We start from the raw sequence: 25,385 nt of genomic DNA on the forward strand, positions 1-25,385 counted from the left end.
ATTTTATTTATTTATTTTGCTTAATTTATGTTTGATTTGATTATGCACTAGTCTTTTATATTAATTTAATTTTTTGTTATTATATTTGCTTATAACTTTCTAATCCATATATACTTTTTTATATAAAGTTCATGAGTCTTATCTATTTTATTTTATTTTGTATTATTTTAAAACATCATTATTTTATATCTTGAAAAATATATATAATAGAAAAAATAAAAAGTAAAGTAAATATTCTTTTATTATGTGAATTTGGATAGAAGAAAGTTACTTGTACATTTTATTTTTATTTTATACCCTTTGTATCTGTATAAATGGTGAATAAATTCTTGATCAATGAAAAGTCATATGTATTAATAGTCATCATGTTTGGTAATCCTAAGAAATGTCTAAAAATATGTCACTTGATAAAGAGTCTAAGATTTGATTTCATTAAGTTAAGATCAAACAATGTAAAAGTATTTATGCTTAGGAAGTTATAATTTAGTATACTACAGGATGAAAGGTAGAGACCATGGTAGGAATTAAGAAAATTTTTACTGGACAGTTAAGAATAGCACCTTAAACTAGAATATTCATATATCAAACTTGATCCTTTCGATATTATTCAGTATCATCAAGGCTAGGTAGTGATTATATATTTTTTTTGTGGAGCAATAAATCGCTGATATTTTTGAGAAATAAATAATTATGATTGTGCCAATATTTTTATGTAAAATAACTATCTAATCACTTTTAAAAGTAACTTTTGATGTTTATAATAGATAATGAAAAGTGGAATAAGGATTTATATATGTCTGACAAAATGAAATTGAGTATTATGGTTTTACTCTTGATGAAAGTATATATGATCCAAGTATGATAAAAATGAATAATGATGATTCTACTCTTAATAAAAACATATATGATCAAGTCACGAGAAGAACATTGATACAAATTTAAGCGACTTATTAGTAAAAGAAAATGGTCCTATTAAAACTACTTATATAGATTTTTTAAAGAATAAATATTTTAGACATTTTTCTTCACCAGATTATATTCAAATTTTGTCTTACTGAGAGAAAAGAAAGATAACTAATTTATTCTAGAGAGATTTGGGTAGAGTTTTTTTTTTTTTTTTCAAATTTTCTTATACAAGTAAACTGACTGACTAAGATAGTAAAGATTAGAGAAATGTTAGTAATAGGAAAAGCAAGGGCAGAAGTGTAAAACACCACCAAGTAACTTTTCTGATGTTTAAAGAAAAAGGCATGTGATAGAGAGAGAAGCTTTTCAAAACGAGAGAAGGTTCGAGACTTAAAGAGAGAAGTCGAAATCTGAGGAGTTCTATTAGGGTTTGCTTCCTCTCACATAGATGACCACCACCACACTACGACGGAGCACAACAACACATAGATCAATCGGTAAAACACTCACAGAGGCACTCAAGTACTGTATAACACTTTCTAAAATTTTTCATTAACTCAAAATGTATGATTACAACTTTATTTATACACAAAACTATGTATTGTAACTGAAAATACTCTGTTTTGTTTATTTCAACACTCCTCCTAAACAAAAACGGTAAAAAGAACATGATTTGATGAAAAACCCCTCTTTTTCATTGATTGAATCGGTAAAAACTCCATCTCCGACAAATTTACGCCACTTCCACCAATTAATAATCGGTAAAAACACTTTCTTTAATTTGAAAAATGTTTTTCACGGATTAAAATCGTGAAAACCCCTTTCTCTAAGCCGATCTCCACTCTGAGATGAAAACCCTAGGTTTTCGCGACCTCTTTCTGTTGATCTACTCCGATCTCTGTCTTTCTCACTCCGATCTGCTTTCTAAGTGTTAGAAAGTGTTCTCCTTTCAACGCCTTAGTGAGTATATCTACAATCTGGTCTTCGGATCTGCAGTATAACACTTCGAGCTTTCCTTTGCTGACTTGCTCCCTGATGAAGTGAAAACGCGTCTCGATATGTTTGCTCCTACCATGCGATGTAGGATGCTTAGTCAGGTCAATGGCTGACTTGTTATCAACAAGCAGTCTAACCTTCCCTTTAACTTCAATCTTCAATTCCCTCATCAACGAATCAAGCCAAGCTGCTTGACAAGTAGCTTCACATGCTGCAATGTACTCTGCCTCACAAGATGAAAGAGCCACAACTGGTTCCTCTGTACAGCTCCATGAATTTGGTGCTCCTTCCAAGAAAAACACGTTCCCAGTTGTACTCTTCCTATCACCCTTGTCTCTACACCAATCTAAGTTTGAGTAAGTAGTAACTCGCACCTCTCCTCCTGGTTCACCTTTAGTCAACAAAATTCCATACTTGTAAGTACCTTTTAGGTACCTCAGAATCCTTTTCACAGCATTCAAGTGAGAAACTCTAGGATTATGCATGAATCTGCTAATCAAGCCCACACTGTAACAAATGTCTGGCCTAGTATTGCACAAGTACCTTAGGCTTCCAACCATTCTCCTGTATTCAGTAGGATCAACAACTTCTTCTTCAGGATCCTTCTCAAGCTTCACACCCACCTCTGTTGGGGTATTAGCAGAGTTACAATGAAGCATGTTAAACTTAGTTAACATGTCCAATGCGTACCTGGACTGATGCATCAACATCCCTTCATCAATTTTGGTGAACTCAATTCCAAGAAAATAGCTCAGTTGCCCCAAATCACTCATTTCAAATTCCTGCAGCATCTGGTCTTTAAAATTAGTGATTTTCTCCACACTGCTTCCAGTAACAAGCGGATCATCCACACACAAGCATACTATCAACATTTTTTTCTCTCCCATTTTGCTTGTAACACTGCACATAAACTCCATGTTCAGAAACGCACTTCTCAAACGCAATGTTATCATAAAACCATCTATTCTTTGATTCCAGGCCCATGGAGCTTGCTTGAGCCATATAGAGCCTTTTTTAACCTGTACACCTTGTCAAGATGCTTCTTGACTTCAAATCCTTGAGGCTGGACAACATAAACTTCTTCTTCAAGTCTCCATTCAGAAAGGCAGACTTTACATCTAATTGATGTAGGGTCCAGTTGTTCTGCATTGCCACTGAAACTACTAATCTCACTGTCTCCATTCTGGCCACAGGTGCAAACACTTCTCCATAATCAATTCCAAACTGCTGTAAAAACCCTTTGGCCACCAACCTGGCCTTGTACCTAACCACTACACCTTGTGGATTTATTTTGGACTTATAAATCCACTTCAGTGCTATTGGTCTGGCAACTCTGTTAACTCCTAAGTCTGGTTCTTCTCAATTGAACCCAGTTCTTCCAGCATGGCCTTGTACCACCTCTCATCCTTCATTGTCTATTCAAATTCAACTGGTTCAGCTTCTACAATCAATGCAAAATGGACAAAATTTTCCTCTGATGAGATAGTTGAAGCATAGGCTAGGTCATAGTCTCTCAGATGTGTTGGCAATTGAGTGACTCTAGAGGACCTCCTAACACTCTCCTCCCTCCTGCATGCCTCTGATTCTACTGCAGGTTCACTTTCCAACTCAATAGTTGGTCCTTCTTTCTTTTTTAACTCCCACTGCCATTCTCTAGCTTCATCAACTTTCACTTCTCTACTAAATGAAGTTGCACATATTATAGGGTCATATAGCTTGTACCCACTTGTAACATGATACCCTATCAAAATTAATGGAATTCCCCTGTCATCAAGCTTCTTTCTCAACTGTTCTGGAACATGTTTGTAATATAGGGAACCAAATATCTTCAGATGTTTAACATCTGGCTTCACTCCTGTCCAAGCCTCCTCTGGTGTGACTCCATTCAGTCTCTTTGTGGGAGACAAATTCAACACATAAGTAGTTGTCATCACAGCCTCACCCCATGAGAAACTAGGCAGTCCCTTGCTCTTCAACATGCACTTAACCATGTTTAGGATTGTTCTATTTTTCCTCTCTGTTGCCCCATTGTGTTGAGGCGTGTAAGGAGGAGTGACTTCATGAGTAATTCCCTCTTTTTCACAATACTCTTTGAAATCAATGGAGATATACTCTCCTCCTCCATCTGTTCTCAAGATTTTCAGCTTCTTTTCACTCTGTCTTTCAACCAACTTTTTGAACTTCTGAAATTGTTGCAGCACCTCCCCTTTCCTCTTCAAAAGATAGACCCAACATTTCCTGGTCCAGTCATCTATGAATATTAAAAAATACCTGTTGCCACCAGGTGTTTCTACTTGCATAGGGCCACACACATCTGAATACACCACTCCAAGTTTCTCTACAGATTTCTGTGGTAAATACCTCTAAAAAATGCCTCGGGTCTGCTTGCATTGAACACATTCTTTGCAAACAGTTCCTGGAATGTTTACCTTTGGTAAGCCAATCACAATTTTCTTCTGACTTAGCATTGATATATCTTGGAAATTCAGGTGCCCAAATCTGAGATGCCACAGCCATTCCTCTTCACTTTCTGTTGCTGTAAAACAGTGACAATTTACTGCCTCCATCACCACTTTGAATGTTTTGTTCTGTGACAGTTGTGCCTGCACAACAACCTTCCCATTCTGATTGAAGATGCTGAGGCAATTGTTCTCCATCTTCATCATATATTTCTTCTGCAAAAGTTGTCCAAGACTAAGCAGATTAGTCTTCAATCCAGGTACATACAGTACCTCTTCAATGACCACTTCTTTGCCATCTTCTCCTCTCAACACTACTCTGTCAGACCCCTCTGCCTCCAAACTACTATTGTCAGCAAACCTGATCTTCCCATGCTCTACTCCCTGCATTCTCATAAACCAATCTTTTCTCCCAGTCATGTGTAGCTCTTTCACCTTTCCAGCACTCCTTGGCATAATGTCCCAGTTTCTGGCAGTTGTAACATTTCACCTTTCTCTTATCAAACTTCCATTCACCATCAGTATTCTTTGATTTCTTCTCTTTTCCAGACTCACTGGACTCTTCTCCTTGTTGGTCCTGAGAGTCTTTCCCTTTCTTGCCTCCTTTACCTCCTTTCTTGAAGCCTTTTTTCCCTTTCCACTGTGATCTGGCTTGCAAGGCCTGCTCCTGACATTGTTTGCGTTCATTGAGGCGTAACTCATGGGCTTCTAATGAATGCAGCAGCTCCTCAATATCAATATCCTCCTTCCTTCGAGTTTCTTCAATGGCAGCCACCACATAGTCAAATTTGGGGTTAGGGTCCTTAAAATTTTATCTACAATATACTCATCTGTCATCTGATCACCATAAGCCCTCATTTTGTTCACTAACTCTTGTACCTTATCAAAGTACTCAACGATGGTTTCACTCTTCTCCATGATCAGAGTTTCAAACTGCCTCCTTAGTGCTTGTAGTTTCACCTTTGCATTTCTGTCTCCATCACCATAAGTCTTCATAAGAATACCCAAAATCTCCTTTGCAGTACCAGCATTTGAGATTTTGTTGAAAATCTTCTAACTGACACATTGATATATCAAGAATCTGGCTTTGCTATCCAGTTTTACTAGCATCTTGTGTTCTTTCTTCTGTTCTTGGGTTGCCTTTTCACTCAATTCAGGCACTCCTTCAATAATCTCCAGGACATCCTAGAAACCAAACACGACCTGCATCTTGATGCGCCAATCATCAAATTGCTTGCCATCAAACAAAGGTAATGGTCCCTGTATTCCTCCAATTCCAGCCATTCTTTCTTGCACCAATCTTGCTGATTCTTTGATCTTCAACCAGCCAAAGAACCCTTCTTTCTTCACTTCTGGATACACACACCTCCAAATACCAATCCAGCACCCACTTCACGTACACACTAGGAAAACGTCCTAAGCTCTGATACCATATTAGGAAAAGCAAGGGCAGAAGCGTAAAACACCACCAAATAACTTTTTTGATGTTTAAAGAAAAAGGCAAGTGATAGAGAGAGAAGCTTTTCAAAATGAGAGAAGGTTCGAGACTTAGAGAGAGAAGTTGAAATCTGAGGAGCTCTGCTAGGGTTTGCTTCCTCCCACACAGATAACCACCACCACACTATGATGGAGTACAACAACACAAAGATCAATCGGTAAAACACTCACAGAGGCACTCAGGTATTGTATAGCACTTTCTAAAATTTTTCATTAACTCGAAATGTATGATTACAGCTTTATTTATACACAAAACTATGCACTGTAACTGAAAATACTCTGTTTTTGTTTATTTCAAAAGTGAATAGTATAAAAAATCGAATGAACATATTACAATCATGAATGCATAATTTGATTTGGAAATAAGATTGAAAAAAAAAAACAATAAATAAATATATTCAAAGAACAAATAAATAAAGATAGAGAATATTGGAGGAAAACGTTAAAAACTATTGCAGTTGTTAAAACTCTTCATAAGAATAAGTTAGCCTTTCGTGAAAACAATGAAAAAATCTATGAAAAAGCTAATGAAATTTTTTTAAGTCTAATTAAAATGATTGCAGAATTTTGAACCAATTATGCAAGAACGTATCCATCAAGTTGAAGTTGATGAAATTCACAACCATTACTTAAAATATGAGTTGATAAATTTGTTAGCAAGTGAAATAAAAAAAAATTTAAAAAGAAAAATAGGGTTTCAAAATATTATTCAGTTAGAATTTATTTTCAGAATAAAATAACTTAAAAAATTATAGGATTGGAAAATCATAAACCAATTAACATTTTTAGTTATATAAAAAGAATAAATTCGTTTTCAAATGCATATATAATTTATTAAGTAATTTTAATAATTTTAGTACAAGTTGTTTTAACATATATTCAACCAAATAAATAATTACATATACAACATACAATATATTGAAACAAACAAAATATTCAACCAAACAATATATTCAAGCAAATAAATAATTACATGTTTATATTAAAAGTAAAAAATTAAGAATAAAAATATGGGAGTGTGAAAACCGGTCAACAATAAAAAATATCCCTCACCACAAAAATATAATATCTAGACAAAAACAAACAACACATTAATTAATCTCATGATTCCTAACCTCTTTAAAGTTTATTTTATCACCATATCAACCAATGTAATACAAACAATTCAAAATATTATTCTCTAATTTTCATACTTTAATTAAAAAAATATAAACCGAGAATATATTCCCCTAATTCTATATCTCTAATTTCTATATCTCTAATTTCCATTTCTCTAATTTCTATATCCCTAATTTCTATTTCTCTAATTTCTATATCCCTAATTTCTATATCCTTATCTTCGAAATTCTATTCACTTAATTTTAATATCCTTAATTCATAGGGTTGAACCCTCTATCTCCCCTTGCATGGATTATCATCAATAAATACTATCATTGTTATTTCCATCAATCTGAAAATGAAAAACAAAAAAAAAAAATGTGCAAGCAAAGAGAACTTACCACGTGAAGAGAGGAGAATCGTGGCTGCCATGTGAGAGAGGAGGCACGACGATGAAGGCAGAGGCACTGCGAGGGAGGCAGAGGCGTTGCGAGGGAGGCGGAGGTGCGGCGCGACAACGAAGATGTTGACAGAAGAGGCGCAGCACGACGAGGTGTGAGAGAGGGAGGTAGAGACACGGCGTGACGCGACGCGTCGATGGAGAAGAAGAAGCATTGTGGTGTTCATAGAGAGGAAGCAGAGTTTACGTGAAGAGGAAGAAGAAAGAAAAGTGTTCTATGTTTTATAAGATCAGAAAACCATATTACCTCGGTTCATCTACTTACCCAAAGCAATAACGCATTATACGCCTCAGTTAGCCTCCAACCCGAGGCATAAACACCATACAGCATCAGTTCTCACACAACCGATGCAGTATCAACTCAGATTAAATGAATTTGGTAGCCTATTTTACCTCGGTTCTTGATAACGATCTAAAAACCGTTACTTTAATACTTAAATTTGATAGTAAAACACACCCTTTATGGCTTAGAATGAGCTTTAAATCAAGTAAAACACTTAGTTGTGTCTTGTGAGAGTCAAAAGTTGGTTTTAGCGATATTATGCTTGTTTTGCATTGTTTTGCAGGGTTTTTNGATGAANTAAANATGNAAGTGAAGTAAGGTGGACTTAGACCCATGAAAGAAGGAGAAAAATGATGAAAAGAAGGGTCAAGCAAGCCACTGAGCGCTAGAATGGTCCGTTGAGCACTCAGAGTGATTAGAGGGAAACCGCTCAGCGGCAAAATTGACCGCTGAGCGGTTAAAGCGGCAAGAGGCAAACCGCTAAGCGGTGAATTTCGGCGCCTAGGTGGTTGTCTGTTTTTTTAGCTAGATTCTATAAATCTTTTTGTAATCTATCTGTTATCTTTTGGGGCTTATATATAGCCCCAATGCGAATTAGAAGAGGTTTCTTTTGGTAGAGAGAAACGTCCAGAGCTATTCCACACCTTGGAGGAGGTTCCTTGGATGCTTAGGCTCCATTCAACCAAGTTTAGGGTTATTTCTTCCATTCTTTCATTATTATCATCTAGTTTTACCATGATTATGGTGAACTAAACCCTTTGTTGTTGGGGAACAATGTAATCTTTTGAATCTCTCATATATTCAAATTCTTATTTATTTCATATGATTATCATATACTTATTTATCAATTGTTGGGTTCTCATCTGTGCTCAATGCTTTTATTGTTTAACTCATTCAGTAAAAGATGTTTGTGTTTATCGATATGGGGACATACGGTAATGTAATGAACTGGTGGGAAATTCTTTGATTATGCCAATATCGCCTAGGGATAGGGGTAGGACGGTCAATTGTATTTGCTTCCGAACGCATTGCATTATTGGTTACTAGGGGAGGCTAGGGATAGCAAGTCGGTAATTAATAATAGGCTCTTTTCACCAAGGGATTGGGTTAAGGGTAAATAAGAAAGTGTGCATGGCAATTAGATAAATAAGTGAAGTAAATAAGAAGAATANATATATGAGAGTGGATAAGATGAAATTGTAAACCCCAACAACANCATTCATTCATANTTTCTCAAAACCAATTGAATCAACTGCATTGCATGTTTATTTTTGTTCTTTGCATATAACCACCAAATTTATTCTCTTCTCAAGTCTTACGCAATTAGGTTACATGAAAGTTAAGGCCTAAGAGTCCTTTGGGAAAACGATACTCGGACTTACCCGTTTATATTACTTGATAACGATCTGGTACACTTGCCAGGGACTTAACAAGTTTTTTGCGCCGTTGTCGGGGACTCGTGGTTTAACTTATCTAGTAGTGTAAACTGATTAATTTTGATTTGATTGTATATATCTTTTTATCTTTTTATCTTTTTATTTTTTTATTTTTATTTTTTTTAAAATATAAAAAACTGCTACTAGGGTTTGTGTTTCTTGTGCATGCAACAGGAGACTAGACATACTAGAAGCAAGAAAAATACGCAACCTCTTCTTGAAGGCTTAAGCGAAGCAAGAGGGAGAAGGAGAGTCAGACGCCCATCTAGGGATTTGTTTCCTTCACCTGATAGATTACTATCACTTTCACCAGATAGAAGAACAGAGGAGATGGCTAAAAGAACTCCTCCAAGACGCACTCGTGCAGACCAATCAGATATGGTTGGCTCTTTCCATTTTAGCAGCATAGTTATGCCTACAGATCAAACGACCAACATGGTGATGAATCCAACACTTATACACCTGGTGCAGAGCAAACAGTTTCATGGCCTGTCAAATGAGAATCCCTATGACCATTTGACAGCATTTAGTGAAATATGCAACACAGTGAAGATGACAGGTGTATCAAATGAAAGAGTAAGGCTTAATTTGTTCCCGTTCTCATTGGAAGGCAATGCTAAGACGTGGCTCAATTCCTTTCCTGAAGGAACATTTACAACATGGGAAGTTGTGGCTAGAACATTTGTCAACAAATATTTTCCACAGTCTAAAGTTACTCAGGGAAAACTGGAGATCTCATCATTCAAGCAAGGCATGGAAGAAACTCTAAGTCAAGCATGGGAGCGATTCAAAGGATTACTGAGAAAAACACCAGTTCATAGATTTGACAAGACAACCATTGTTCTTGCCTACCTTGGTGGACTGAATATGCAGTCTAAGATGATGTTGGACGCCTCAGCTGGAGGTGATATCAAACAGAAGACTGAGGATGAAGCCTATGACTTGATAGAAAGAATGACAGCTAATGTCAAGAAGCGTATAGTGAAAGGGGCGTACCGACACAATAGAGAGGAGTCTTGCACTTACCTGCAAATGATGCAATGCTAGCTCAAAATCATCTTTTGACCCAGAAGCTAGATACATTGTCAAAGATCCTTTCACAACTTCCAAAGGAGCTTCGTAATGTCTCTCAAGAACAGCAACTATGTGATCTTTGTGGTGGAGACCATATTAATGGTCAATGTGCTATACCTGAGGAGATGCAGCAGGAAGCTAACTATATGGGGAACCAATACCAATATAGGAAAAGGAATTTCAACCAAGGCAATCCTAGCCAGGGTGTGAAGAATCATCCAAGTATTGGCCAACAACAGAACAACCCATCAGGGCAACAAGGAGGCTTCAGGCAGTAGCAACCTTCTCCTTTGTGGCAGCAAATAAATCAATTGACAGAGAATGTTAGAGACTTTTCTAATAGATTTGACAAATTTGTGAAAGATTATCATTCTCAACATTCAAGTGATCAACCTACTTTTAGATTATTAGAGATGCAACTTGGTCAATTGTCAAAGAGGATTGAAAGCACAGAGAAGAATCAATCTAGGGTTAATACTGATGTTAATCCTAAGGAGGAATGTCGTGTTGTTGTAGTAAGGGAGAAAAGAAAAGCAGAGGAAGAAGTAATTGAGATTATGATACGCTCGGCTCTGAGGTAGATCAGCGACGAGCTGAAGAAACTGACACGGATCGACGGTTGAACGGACAATGGACGCAGCGGAAGGTCGGAATCGGAGAAAACCTAAGGTTTATGATGGTTTAACCGGTGGAAAAGGCTAGGGTTCGTGTAAAAAGAGGATTTAATCGGTGGAAGGTCGAAATAATCGGAGGAAAACTATTTGAACGGTGAAACGAGAGGTTTCACCGATTGAATCGATGGAAGGAAGGATTCGGGGTTTTGATCGGTCAAAGAGATGTAAGCCGGAGAAACAACCGGNGGTTCGAGATGATCGGAGGAAAATAGTGATTACCTGGTGAGGAAAGATTGACAGAGGAAGCTCTCGAAAAGGAACCCTAGGTTCTGCAGCTTTAAGAGAGATACGAAGATGATATGTGAATGANGCAATAGAAATGAAACCGTGAGATGTGAAGATGTGGTTTCTGAGGATGCAGATCTGACGAGACGCGTGGCTGCTGGCAACGTAGATGGAAGCCACGAGTCAGATACAGGTTGGTGGAAAGGANTTCACGTGGAGGAGTGAGAGAGAGCACAATGGTTAATTTGGAAATTGGAAAATAATGAAGTGTNCTTTGGAAGGAGGCTAGAGGTCTTTGGACTCTCTAGCCAATGACTTTCAAGAGAGAATAATTTTCTGAATTAGAAAAGTTTATTCTCATTAAGCTCAAAAGTGAAATACAATAAGGTAGGCATGACTATTTATAGGACTAAAGGTCCTACATGCCTAACACAATACAAAATACATCAAAAATATACTAACTAAAGAAAGTGGGCTTGGGCCCCGCGTATCAGATTAGTAGTGATGAAGAAGAGGTAAGTGAGAAAGACGAGCTTGGTGAAGAAGAGAAAGAAGAAGAGGGATTGGAAGAAGTTGAGAAAAGAAGAGATAGTCACAATGGGCAGATGAGAGAAATATTTAGCATGTGACTATGGTTCCGAGAGAAGAAAGTCATCCTCAAATTCCTGTTTATTCAAAGAAAATTAATTATTACCTTGGAGAAGTGATAAACCTAGATGCGGAAGAAGAAGAACAAGAAGTACTTGTGCAGCCAAGAAAGGAACATCATCCACCCAAAATGAAGGATCCAGGATTGTTAACTCTTCCTTGCGTGATAAATGATGTGGATATAGGAAGAGCAATGATCGACTCTAGGTCTAGCATAAATTTAATGTCCTTAAGTTACTTGAACAAAATTAAAAGGTTAGTGCTAAAACCAGTCAACACTACTATAACAATTGCAGATGGTTCTGTTAAGAAAACAGCTGGTAAGGTGGAGGATGCAATTGTTCATATTGAGAAGTTGGAATTCTTGATTGATTTTGTAGTCGTGGATATGGAGAATGAAGGAAGGATTCCATTAATTTTAGGAACACCTTTTATGAGGACTTCTGGAATGGCAATGCGTATCCATGATGGAATAATAACTTTGAAAGATCAAGAATATGTGTTAATGTATAATTTCTCCAAAGGAAGGAAAGTGAAAATAAAGGAGAGGGACAGACATAAGAAGTCAAGAAGAGAAGCTGCATCAGAGGACAACAAAATAGGTACTAATTCTAATAGTTGTAATGTTTTGCAAGTACCTAAAGATGAGGAGGTTGACAAAGGAGGCACTATCCACATTGAATATACACCACTTCCAATAGAAGCACAAGTGAGATTCAAGAACAAGAAGTGGCTTGTTATTAAGAGTCGAGAAGATGGCAAGTTGGAAATCAGGAAACCCTTCACAAGAGCCATAAAGAGAGTGGATAGAAAGCAAGTGATGAGTTGGGTTGATGAAGATCCCAACCGGGATGGAATGAATTGATTATATCTAAATCCCACTTTGTATAAACATTTGTAGTTTTAGGGTATTTGATTTTGTACGTATACTTTATTGAATCTTTGAACACTTTTTGGGTGGTATCTACTTAGGGATGCTAAATTTTTAAGTATCTACTGAAGGATACAAGGTAAGTACATCTACTGAAGGGTGTTGGAAGGATAAGCACTTACTGGAGAGTGCTAAACAGGTTTGGGTCAGGCTCGTGACGTTAAACAAGCGCTTTTCGGAGGCAACCCAGGTTCTTTGTACTTTGAATTAGTAGTATAGGTTACATTTATGTTTGAGTCTATGCTTGGCTTGTCCACTGATTCTAATGATGGTTCAATTTTATTGCATGATGAGTTACTTACTATTGATGATTGACTGTGGATGATGATTGAGAATGTGTGAATGTTGATATCTAGGTTGATGGTTCACTAGCTGTGTGAACAGATGAGTAAGTGATTCATGATTGTGATTTTGATGCTAAGCAGGATTCATGTGAGAAGTGAGAACGCCTGATTATGTGAGGTATTGAGCTTCAGAGTTTTATTATTGTGTGCACTGTTTACAGAGAATCATGAATGGTATTGACTTAATCTTGATAATTGATTGAATTGCATGTGTATGTCATATGATCGAGGCCATGTTTGGAAAGCTCTTACTTAGCCAAATTTTCACCCAAAGGATTTTAAATGATATACCTTTTTGAACCTTGACCATAAATAGTATGAAGACCCTTATTTGAAGTGATTTACCTTGAGTTAGGGTTGAGAATAATTGTATGTGATAAAAAGATTCAAGTTTGGGGTTATATGGCGAAAGTAAAAGGCAAAAGCAAAAGCATTGAGTTCAAAAGATGAAAAAGAAAAATGCATGAGAAAGGAAAAAAAAAGAAGAAAAGAGAAAAGCATGTAAAGTGAACTCAATGAAAAATGTAAAAGGAAAAAGGGAAAAAGTTGGGAATGAGTGAGATTGGTTAAAAAGAGAGTGTGCTTGAACTCTTAAATAATGATTTAAACTCTCTTAACTCAATGATTTTGTATTCCAGAAAAACCAATTTTCTTGATAGCCCAGCCACAATACAAGCCTTGGAAAAAGTCCTTGTGATGACATATGCATGTGAAGATTTTGATTGTTTGAGATGAATGACAATATTGTTTTATGTGACATGTGAACAGTAGAGAGTAGAGTGACCTCCTTAAACACTTGAGTGATTGAGTGAAACACTTGCTTGGTAAGAATTGTTAAATCCATGTTTACATCTATGTTTAGTTGATTAATTATTCATGAATGAAACATCTGTTGGAAATAGATTGAATATGTGAATTAAGCTGGATTGAAAGCATGTATGCATCTCTGATTCCACTAAAATTTGAATTGTATAACAACTTGTCATGAGGAAAAAGGAGTTTTGAAAAGTATGAATTATTTGATGAAAAAGCGGAAAGCCAAGTTTTGTCTTGTTTGCTTGAGGACAAGCAAAGTTCTAAGTTTAGGGTTGTGATAACGGTCTAAAAACCATTATTTTCAAACTTAAATTTGATAGTAAAACACACCCTTTATGGCTTAGAATGAGCTTTAAATCAAGTAAAACACTTAGTTGTGTCTTTTGAGAGTCAAAAGTTGGTTTTAGCGATATTATGCTTGTTTTGAATTGTTTTGCAGGGTTTTTAGATGAATTAAAGATGGAAGTGAAGTAAGGTGGACTTAGACCCATGAAAGAAGGAGAAAAATGATGAAAAGAAGGGTCAAGCAAGCCGCTGAGCGCCATAATGGTCCGCTGAGCGCTCAGAGCGATTAGAGGGAAACCGCTCAGCGGCAAAATTGACCACTGAGCGGTTAAAGCGGCAAGAGGCAAACCATTGAGCGGTGAATTTTGGCGCCTTGGCGGTTGTCTGTTTTATTAGCTAGATTCTGTAAATCTTTCTGTAATCTATCTGTTATCTTTTTGGGCTTATATATAGCCCCAGTGCGAATTAGAAGAGGATTCTTTTGGCAGAGAGAAACGTCTAGAGCTATTCCACACCTTGGAGGAGGTTCCTTGGATGCTTAGGCTCCATTCAACCAAGTTTAGGGTTATTTCTTCCATTCTTTCATTATTATCATCTAGTTTCACCGTGATTATGGCGAACTAAACCCTTTGCTGTTGGTAATCTTTTGAATCTCTCATATATTCAAATTCTTATTTATTTCATATGATTGTCATATACTTATTTATCAATTGTTGGGTTCTCATCTGTGCTCAATGCTTTTATTGTTTAACTCATTCAGTAAAAGATGTTTGTCTTTATCGATATGGGGACATACGGTAATGTCATGAACTGGTGGGAAATTCCTTGATTATGCCAATATCGCCTAGGGATAAGGGTAGGACGGTCAATTGTATTTGCTTCCAAACGCATTGCATTATTGGTTACTAGGGGAGGCTAGGGATAGCAAGCCGGTAATTAATAATAGGCTCTTTTCACCAAGGGATTGGGTTAAGGGTAAATAAGAAAGTGTGCATGGCAATTAGATAAATAAGTGAAGTAAATAAGAAGAATAGATATATGAGAGTGGATAAGATGAAATTGTAAACCCCAACAACATCATTCATTCATATTTTCTCAAAACCAATTGAATCAACTGCATTGCATGTTTATTTTTGTTCTTTGCATATAACCACCAAATTTATTCTCTTCTCAAGTCTTACGCAATTAGGTTACATGAAAGTTAAGGCCTAAGAGTCATTTGGGAAAACGATACTCGAACTTACCCGTTTATATTACTTGATAACGATCTGGTACACTTGTCAGGGACTTAACAGTTCTCTGACGAATTAAGACAGTATTAATTGACAAAACATATATAGAACGTTCAAGTGTTGAGGTTGCAGGTGTGGCAGGGCCTACTACCTCTGTTCCCTGACTAACCGAGGCAATAGCCCATTTTTTAAAAGTTTGTCAGATAAAAAGTTTGACTTGCAGAAGAGAGAGGGGATCTGGGGAGGGTTATATGTCTCGGTTCCCCCTACAACCGAGGCAATAGCCCATTTTCAAAAGGTTTGTCAGATGAAAAGTCTAACTTGGAGAGATTTCTGCAGGGTTATATGTCTCGGTTCCCTTGACACTCGAGGCAATATCCCCCTTATGCTTTGGTTCCCTTTGAACCGAGACATATAAGTTTGCAATAACTGCAGAAATGCCACCATGTTTTGGTATGCTTTGGTTTTACTAAAACCGAAGCATATAATGCATGTTAAAATCTCAAATTTTTACTAATGCTTAGTAGAAAGGATTTTCAAATATAAAAATAATAAAAATTTATTTGAAATCAACCATATCACAACAAAATTAAATAAATTGATCTTATTATCTATTAAAAAATATTAAATTAAAATAATTATAACAATTTAATAAATAATTTTACATAAAAAAAAACTCAAATTAAATTTTAAATAAAATTATGATACATTTTAATATAAATCTTCTTTAGAAATAAATTAAATCAATTTTGGCGTATGTTAAACTCATTTGACAAGTTTTTAGGGTTAAAACACACCCTAAGTAAAATACAAATTTATAATTAACATTTTAACATGTGCATCCAAATTATTAGAGCCAGATAAAAATAACTGATCTATATTATACTATAGTTAATTATACTATATTATACTAAAAAAAACTTATTTATTTTTACTATAATTTAACTATATTATTTTATAATTTAGTTTTTAAAAACTAAACTTAAATATATTGTTTTATAATTCAGTTTTTAAAAACTGAACTTAAAAAATTTCTGGTTCAGTTAACTATAATTAACTGTATTGTGTTTACAATTAGAGCTTTGTGTTTAAGCCCCTTCTTCTTAATGAGCTGATATCTGATAACATATTTATTTGTGATGTTTATTCCAAATTAATACACCATAAATTACTTATCTATTTAATTAGTTGCTTTACAAGGTTTTCAACAAATGACATGGCGTAATTCCTTCATTGTTCTCTAACTAATTTTTATGAACAGAAAACGAAAAAAAAAGAAGAAGAGAAACTTAGATTAGATATATGCGGACTTTAGAATTAATATATATATATATATATATATATATATATATATCTTTTTTTTTTCTTTCTAACGGGAAACGTCCGTGTACCTTTCTGGATATTTACGAGGAAATTAAGATTTTATATCAACGTTTAACAAAACTATTAATTGTAATTATCAAGTTTGTAATGGGTAATTCTAAACTAAATTATTTTCCTTGACTAATAGTTGTTCTGAAAAATGTCCAAGATGATAATTAAAATAAGGGTTAAATATGTTTTTCATCCCTTAAGTATTACACGATTTGAGTTTTAGTTCCTATTTAAAACTTTCATGGTTTTTAGTTCTCATAGTTTTGAAACTCTTACTATTAGTCCTTAAAATTAGACGGTGTTAACTTTTGTTAGATGTGGCAAACGACGACGCCACGTCTTATGCCAGTTGTCGTGCCACGTTGATTATTTCATTTTTCAAGTTGAACCTAACTTCATCATCTACGGCGATCCACCCAGAAGCCTCCCATCTCTGCTCCCTCGCCCTCCACGCCCTCCAACAGCACCGTGACCAGGAAGGTGTCGACATCACCGTCGTAGTCGTCGTCGGCCACGACGCCAGGTTCTCTCCTCTCCCATATTCTTCGCACGAGAGAGAAAGCATCGCGCTCCTTCACGTTGCATCCTCGCCGCTACAACAATGTCGATCGTTGCACGTCGCAAACCAGGACACCACCAGTCATGGCCACGGTCACCGCCTGTCAGCTGCAGCCGACGCCGCCTTAAATCTCTCCACCGCAACCCGAGGCTTCTCCTCACAAAAGCTGACGACGCGTATAGAAACAAAAGCTAGGTTTTGCAATTTTGTGCTCATAGCGGGATGGAGGAATCAGGATAATAAAAAACGATTGATGGGGGAAAATGGGCGAAGATAATCTCTCTTGTACTCTTTTATGATTTAAGCACATGAAACACATGTATTGAATCTTCATTTAGCTATTGATTTCATTTGATGCAGAGGATTTCATGATTGAGAATGAACAGAGCTGTAATCAATTTGGGGGATTTGTGATCTAGGGTGATCTGGGGTGTGAGGGTTTCTGATCTATTTACATGTTTGAGTGAAAAATAACAATGCTATGAAAAAGAAGAAGGTGGTGTTACTACTAAAGGGCGTGATTGTGTTTTCGAACCATTGGGTTTCTGTTTTTGAATCTTTCTGCGCTTCAGGTGCTTGTTCAAATTTTGGCTTCGCTTTGGTTGCAGGTCGTACAACAATGATGGAATGGTGGTTAGTGTGATGGAGGCAATTGTGTGTTTATGTATTGGACGATGTCGGAGAAAAACACAATGTTCACCACAATATCATATTCAACGGAGCAAATCAAGCTCAAAAATGCAATACAATATAGCAAGCTTTCATAACATAGACGAGTGAGCAAAGTTACCTCTTGGAGTCCTTGGGTTATTCCTTGGTGTCACCGGTGATTACTACAACAAGATGAATGTATTGACATCGGAGACGAGGAGCTCCAGAAATCTTCTCCTAATCCTTCTTCTCGATTGCTCTCTCTAGCAAGTTGTTTCATGTTTCTTCTCCCAAGGCCTCCTGAAGCCTTCTAAAGATCAAAGGTGATTGTCGTCGCAGAGGGTGATTGATGTTTAACTTGGAAAATGAAATAATCAACATGGCACGACAGTTGGCATAAGACGTGGCGTCGCCGTTTGCCATATCGAACAAAAGTTAACGTCGTCCAATTTTAAGGACTAATGGTAAGAGTTTCAAAACTGACGACTAAAAACTATCAAAGTTTTAAGTAAGGACTAAAACCAAAATCGTATGATACTTAAGGGACGAAAAACATATTTAACCCTTAAAACAATAATTATAGTTATGCAAGAAAATTTAGTATTAACCCGTGAGTTAAAAAATAAAGTTGTTATTGTGGGAATTTTATCTAAACCGTGATTTTATTGTCTAAAATTATTTGATGTGGTTGTACTAAAGTGTGAATTAAATAATTTTATGCTAAGTAATTTATTATATTTTATCTTTGAGTACATATTAACGTTATAACTTAAATTCACTCACATTTAAAAAAAAAAAAGAATTATTGTGATTAATAGATTGTAAAATTTCACGAATATTTTTTTAAGAACTAACTATGTTAAAACGATTGTTTGCTTCTAATTTATTGTTTTTTTATCATTGCTTTTTAAACTATGTTAAATCTCATAAAATTTTAAAATTAGTGTACTTTACAATTCAGTTAGTAATTCAGTTCAATTTATATTGAAGTTTATTACAATTTAGTATAGTTCAGTTCAGTTTGATAAAACAAAAAACAGTTCAGTTCAATTTTTGTCTGAACTATTTTACAGTTTAGTTCAGTTTAAACAAATTAATTTTTAGTTCAATATAGTTTTTAGTAGTACAGTATAGTTCAGTTCCATTTGTTCATCACTACAAATTATTATCACTTTACTCTTTCTATGATCAAAATAAAAATGTCAAAACATTGATTAAAATTTTAGAAAGGAAAAATATAAGTAATTTAAATAATATAATTTAAATAATATATATATATATATATATAATATAATATAATATAATATAATATAATATAATATAATATTATATTATATTATATTATATTGTCCGACCAGAAGCTCATGCAATTTGATTGTTGTCCAAAAACACCATTGAACTGGTGTCAAACCACTAAAAAATCGGTTCAACATGAAAAAACTAATACATAAAAATTTGATTTATTTTAAATAAAAGATTTAGAATATTAGTCGGTTTTATTTTTTTATTCAACATATAAAATTCTTATTATAAATAATTTTATGTATATTATTGAAATTTGTATTTAAGTATAATTAATACGCATATTTTCCAGTTAATTATGTTTAAATATCTTAAAATATTAAATACGTCCCTAAAATATTTATACTATTTTTTTGTCTCAAAGTTAAATATATTTTGTAGTTTCTTATAAAACTTTTAAGTATATTTTATGAAACGCTTACATGAGTGATATTCTTAACATGATCAGAATTATATATAACTAAAAATCGATTAGTTGCATAATTCACGTGTTAAAATCATCATTAACATTACTCTTCTCTATCCATATTACTCGCGAAGACCTAAGCAATATTTTAAACTTTTGAACAACAAAAATAATATGAAATATCTTCCGAGACGTATTAATATATTCGAAATTTTATAAGCATCAAACTTATGGTTTATTTTGTATTTTATTTAAACTGTTATATTGCTAATAGCTACAAAGTTTGAAATCAATATCTCATCCACTCAAGCAAATATTAAATATAAAATAAAAAAACAAGATCAGAGCTTCAAGTCGCTTTCTAAGCAATCACATGCAATTCAAGCATAAAAACAGTTAAACTTTTATTTTATTTTTTTATTTTGATTTGAAGACACATTACAGAAAGAAGATATCTGTCACCAAAAATGTTACTAAAATGAAAGGAAATTTACAGTTTTTATGACCAGCAACTAGTACCCAATAACCTGTATTTATGACTGGGAGAGGAAGGAGAAGCTGTTGCATGTTTACACAAATAGAAAAAAGAAAGTATTCTTACATGTTAGCAAAATCACCCTCATCCCCCACACTAGACACTAAACAGGAGGAAGCTGAACTAACAAAAACCTTGATCAACTTGCCTTTCCCACATAAACAACTTCCACTGAACCCCATAATGGAGTAAAATCCTTGGCCATAAAATGCACCTGCAATCACTCTTCAGCCGTGGCTCCAAGAAGAATAAGAATACACTGTGCAGCAAGTAATGAGTTTGCCTCTCTCTTTGCTCCAGCTTAATACACATCACATGTCTTGTCAGGCTAGTCAAGCTGGAAGGGATGTCATCAAATATAATGACCTCTGCCCTTAGAGTAGTGTGCATCCCTTCACATATTACACATGTCTTGTGAGGAAGCTTCCTTAAGAAAGAAGATCAAGAGTGTACAGAGTAGGAAGGTGCAAAATAAACACTACTTATTGAAAGATTCTGAGTTTCACTCTGGTCATGAGAGGGTGGAAAAAGAAAAAAGGGTCATAATTTTCAACCATTTCTCAAATGTATTGTATCAAGCATCAGATGATTTTTTTTCCCCTCAAAAAAATTTGAACTTGTTCACTACTGGTTTGCCCTCTTCCAGCCGATGCTTCAAGTTCCAAAGTTCAGCTAACAGATACAATCATACAAGTTCATATGCCTTGAATTCTCTCATTACAAAATTGATTAGATAATTCTGCAAGTCTTATTTAGTAGAGTGAACTATTCATCAAATAAGACAGTTAGTCATACCATATGATGAATAATAGAATCATATTCTTAGGATGGCACTCAAAATAATCAAAATGAACAGTACATGATCATGCGGCAACAAAAGGCACCTTTAAGATCTGGAACTGATCAAGCGGTCTCTAGTAGAGATGGAAGTGACCTGTGCCGGAATAGCTTCACTAATGCTCTGCGCTCACAATCCTGCACAGATAGTTACTACATGAATGCCTTTCGAGCAACACCATAGAGCAAAAACTTAGTTATTTAAAAAATAAAAATTCCACTCCTTTTATTTTTCCTAGTGAGAGGAAGGAGAAGAAGAATGTGTTCCTGAATTAACAGGATAGAACATGACCATTAGGTATGCGAGGCTGCAAAAACCTACGACTTGTAAAGGGTCAAAATTAAGAGAATCAGAAAGTTTTATGCAGAAAACACTTTTTATAAATTGTCATAGAAATAACCCTCACTTTATATGGCAATGCACAGAGTAAGTGTGAGTAAATGTCCTGTAAAAATTCACCTTGAACATATATAGCTGAAATGGTCTCTCTGGATTCATTCTCCTGAGTTTTAAATAAGTATAAGCGAAGCTTAGTTGATCACGAGATGTAAATCGATCAACTTCATTGAACCAAAGACATGAAAATAAATTTGACATAGGTGTATGTGCCCTGATTATGAAGGAACCCTCGGGAACATCTGCATGGTGAAAGACTCAATAATTGGAATCTTATTACGCACAAGGAGAGGAAACAGATATTTCACAATAAACAAAGATAAAAAGAGCCTCACAACTTGGAATAGGATCATTTGACTTTGATGGGTCAACCTTGGGGAGGCCATCAGAAAGGTAATAATTAAACTGTTCATCAATTGCTGTATGGTTGTATTTATTTAAGCGCTTATTTTGGAGTACCTCCTCCCAAACATTATGGCGATCATAGTGATTTGAGATGGCATATTCTGCCTTCTTTCGCCACAAAAAATATTCAATAATCAGCATAGGGTCAGAGTTGAGTCGCATCTTGCTGTCAAGCCAAATTGAATACCTATCAAGCAACGGTTTTTAAATAACATGAAAATGAGGAATAGGAAGCCAGAACAGTTGGATACTTGAATGGACTGTTAGAACTACCTAGAATTTGGGAAGAGGCGATGTGATAAAAATTTTGGCACCTTGCCAGTTCTCCTCATGTCTTCATATGGTAAGTTTTTTACAACAACAATTTTCCACAAGCCAATGTGACCTGTCTCATCAGGACTGTTTCCTTCTGATGAAAGTTTGGAGAGTGTTTGATCATCCAAGAACATAACAAAACAAACATTGTCCTTTGAATATTGACTGATCTGCATTGCAGCAAAGAATCATATATAACATTCTCACCATATGCTTTATAAATCAAAGACAGTATGCATTAATGATTAATCTATAAATGAAATATTATAATCACATAATTTAGGTAGATAATTAAGTTTCAGGGTTCTACTACTTCATAGCAAAAAGTCTAGCAAATGAAATAAAAAGTGAAAATATTGTAGAAATGTTAATTTGAAGGAAAGACTGTACTAATAACACTCCATTATCACCATGAACTAAGGAGATGTTTTAAGAAAACCAAACCGATCTAATACAATAGATTTGACTCAAATGGAAAATTAGGGGAACGAACTTTCTCATTTGAGAGAGATCCAAGTCTGTCAATTCTTTATTACGTTGTTTTGTTGCACTGCTTATTACTACTCTACAAAACCTAGGACAGGGGGAGGCCGATACACAGCACACATGCAACATAAATTATCTGATTGTGACTCAATATCTTTGACATACATATTACTTTTGTGGCTCCAATAATTAAAACTTTCATCACTTTATTAGACTAACAATTTGATTTTTTTGGCTACATTTCAGCATTTGATCAAAGAAAATCTTGACTAAATACTGTTTTATTTTTATCATGGATAATTTACACAACACCAAAAAACGTATTCTAAAAGAATTTGCAGAATTACCAGTCTACTAGTAGGCCTTCGGAGAAAATCAGAGCTTCCAAAAATGCATGAAGAAACTGCAACCTTACATTTGTACATGTATGCCTTATCTTTTTCGTTTATATCAAATCCAGTGCTTGGATGTCCTGGTGGCCCTTTGACAAAACCACAATGAAGTGTCTGATTTTTTGCATAAAATGATTTTTCTCTTTCCTCTAGAGTCTGATGTCCTCCAAATCGAGGTTCAAATAAATGATTTTTGGAAGTTCTTTCTTCGTGGTCAACATACTCTAGAGAAAACCATGTGGAGCTCACATAATTTTGGGGTTCAACAAGGCTTTCTACCGATTCCAGAAATCCAACTTCACAAGGAAAATCTGAAGGATTGATAATCAAGGAATTTGGAGGCAAAAATTTAGTTACTAGTAGAGTCAGCAAAATGAGGAACATATGACTTACTTGACCAAATTCAAATATTAGCAAGTGATGTAACCTTGCCGTGAAAAATCCCAAAGGCATTTTCCTTTGTCATTTTAACTCAGCAACACCATTGGCATTTGAGATTTAAATATAACTATCATAATAACATACGTACAATAACACATCATTTGGAAAATGCTAATTATCATAATGTCACAGCAACAACATCAACCGGATTTGTAATCAAGTTCGGCCAGTCAAATGAATATGATTCGCATGGCACAAAGAAACTATTTTGCTTGATGGTGATAGCAAAATAATATATGCCGCTAGCCTAGAAATGTTTCACTATCCGTATTTGGTCTTGATGTTTACTTGTAAATATGCAAATTCATCCGCTATCTGTTGTTTCTGAACTATCGTTTCACTACTGATTTTTCTAAGAAGGATTTCTCAACAAATCTTCATTTAGAAACATGGGAGGGAATGGAGCAAAGAGCTAGAACTGAAATTTGACTTTAAATTCATAAAACGTAACTTTAAGATAAATGAGGAGCAGGGTAATGAGTCTTACGCTTTCGGCGCTTCCCTTTAGGCACCGTTCCAAGATGATCAGATACTACAATATTTTCTTTAGGTGTCTTTGCCTCATCCGATACCATAATATTTCCTTGTTGGTTACGTTCTTCTTGCAGGATAAGGGGTATTGTTGAGAACTTGGATTCCATTTTAGCTGTAATGAAATTGTCAAGAAATACAAAAAGTGAAAAATCAGCATGTAAAATTTCTCTGACAAAGGAGAGACAGTTGCAAACTATTTGAATATCAATAGAAAAGACACATGTCTCTGTCCTCACCTTGAAAAAACATTTTCAAACCATAAACTGTTAGAAGTATTGAAATGAGTGCAGTTAAAAGGAAAATCCAGCGTGAAAGCTTGTGTTTGGTAATCCGACCAAATCTTCGACCTCGACGTAAACCTCTAGAGCCATGATCGCTTTTTTCAAAAGAATTGAAAACTGCATCGATAATGCCCCTTCTCTCGGTCAACAATTCACCACTGGTTCTATACAGAGCCATTCCAAAGCACGTCCCAGAATTCAGACACAGACCAATTCATCTGCAGAATATATCATTTCCAATATATATTCTCGTAGGCTTAAATAGTTACAGATATAGATGTTAATACAGGCATCAAATATGACATAATTGACAAAGGGAAATCAAGAAGCTGCAGTTTATAAAATCACTATTGAAATGAGTGATAATATAAACAAAACATGACAAGGTCAAGCTCAAACTTTCTCAGCCAGTCTTCTAGCCCCTCCAACCAGCTGCAATGAGAGGGAAAGCATTCACTTAAAATGTCACTACCTTATTGCAAAATCAAATCAAAGAACAAAAGTGATCTATCACCACCCAAAAATTCCCATTTATCCATTGAAATTTTAAAATATCACAAAGAGCAAAGAATTGTACCCGAAAATTAAACAAATAAATATACATCCACTCTCTCCCAATGAGAGATAAACACAAAGATGGTAAATAAAAAAAAAAAACGAAACTTAAGCTCTGAGGAAGAAATGGAACGCCACAACTTACAGGGATTAACCAAACTAACAATGCAGAGCATAGAAAATCTTCCCAAGATGAGATCTTTCCGGGAGAAACAAGTCGTAATGATTGGGTGACGCTGAGGATCTATTAAGGGTGATGCACCGCCGGAGCATAAAAGCAAGTGGGGTTGTGATGGGGTGTCGCTTTACGAATCAAACATCACGATCCGCACTTTGGCTATTGCAAAGTTTCCATTTATCGTTTATTTGCACTTTGTGTGTGTTTCAGAGCTTCTGACACCGACAGTGTAACGCACCGTTTTTCGTGGATGTGTGGGTAATTCTTTCTATCTATGTATATGGACTATGGTATGTGCCTGTAATACGATGAAGTTTTTTCCGGTTGTGTTCTCAGTTCTTGTTTTGTCCAAATTGCGTTAATGTATATTTGC

General features: G+C 35.2%; 3 protein-coding genes across 6 annotated transcripts; all 3 read right to left on the reverse strand.

Annotated features, from left to right (window-relative positions):
- Nucleotides 1–1,763: 1,763 nt before the first annotated feature.
- On the reverse strand, nt 1,764–2,819 carry LOC106766087 (uncharacterized mitochondrial protein AtMg00810-like). Its single transcript, XM_014650845.1, has one exon. The coding sequence runs from the start codon at nt 2,817–2,819 to the stop codon at nt 1,764–1,766; it is 1,056 nt and encodes a 351-aa protein (XP_014506331.1).
- A 44-nt stretch (nt 2,820–2,863) lies between these two features.
- On the reverse strand, nt 2,864–7,571 carry LOC106766088. The gene is made up of 7 exons (XM_014650846.1): nt 7,358–7,571; nt 5,565–5,713; nt 5,241–5,414; nt 4,723–5,163; nt 4,332–4,577; nt 3,333–4,250; nt 2,864–3,085 (listed from the first exon to the last, which is right to left on the reverse strand). The coding sequence occupies exons 1-7, from the start codon at nt 7,569–7,571 to the stop codon at nt 2,864–2,866; spliced, it is 2,364 nt and encodes a 787-aa protein (XP_014506332.1).
- Nucleotides 7,572–20,172: 12,601 nt separating this feature from the next.
- Nucleotides 20,173–25,385, reverse strand: LOC106765449. Of its 4 annotated transcripts, none has more exons than XM_014650076.2 (9): nt 24,980–25,385; nt 24,235–24,711; nt 23,952–24,110; nt 22,979–23,334; nt 22,104–22,315; nt 21,761–22,017; nt 21,489–21,667; nt 21,076–21,166; nt 20,173–20,583 (listed from the first exon to the last, which is right to left on the reverse strand). In XM_014650076.2, exons 2-8 carry the CDS (start codon nt 24,455–24,457, stop codon nt 21,095–21,097), a joined length of 1,458 nt encoding a protein of 485 aa, XP_014505562.1. In that variant the 5' UTR covers nt 24,458–24,711; nt 24,980–25,385; the 3' UTR covers nt 20,173–20,583; nt 21,076–21,094. The 4 variants fall into 4 exon arrangements, with proteins under 4 accessions (XP_014505562.1, XP_022638864.1, XP_022638863.1 ...); XM_022783143.1 differs by having other exon boundaries at nt 20,173–20,863; XM_022783142.1 differs by having other exon boundaries at nt 20,173–20,863; nt 21,051–21,166.

Source organism: Vigna radiata, chromosome 7, assembly GCF_000741045.1.
Source record: "Vigna radiata var. radiata cultivar VC1973A chromosome 7, Vradiata_ver6, whole genome shotgun sequence".
NCBI classification, from domain to species: Eukaryota; Viridiplantae; Streptophyta; class Magnoliopsida; order Fabales; family Fabaceae; genus Vigna; species Vigna radiata.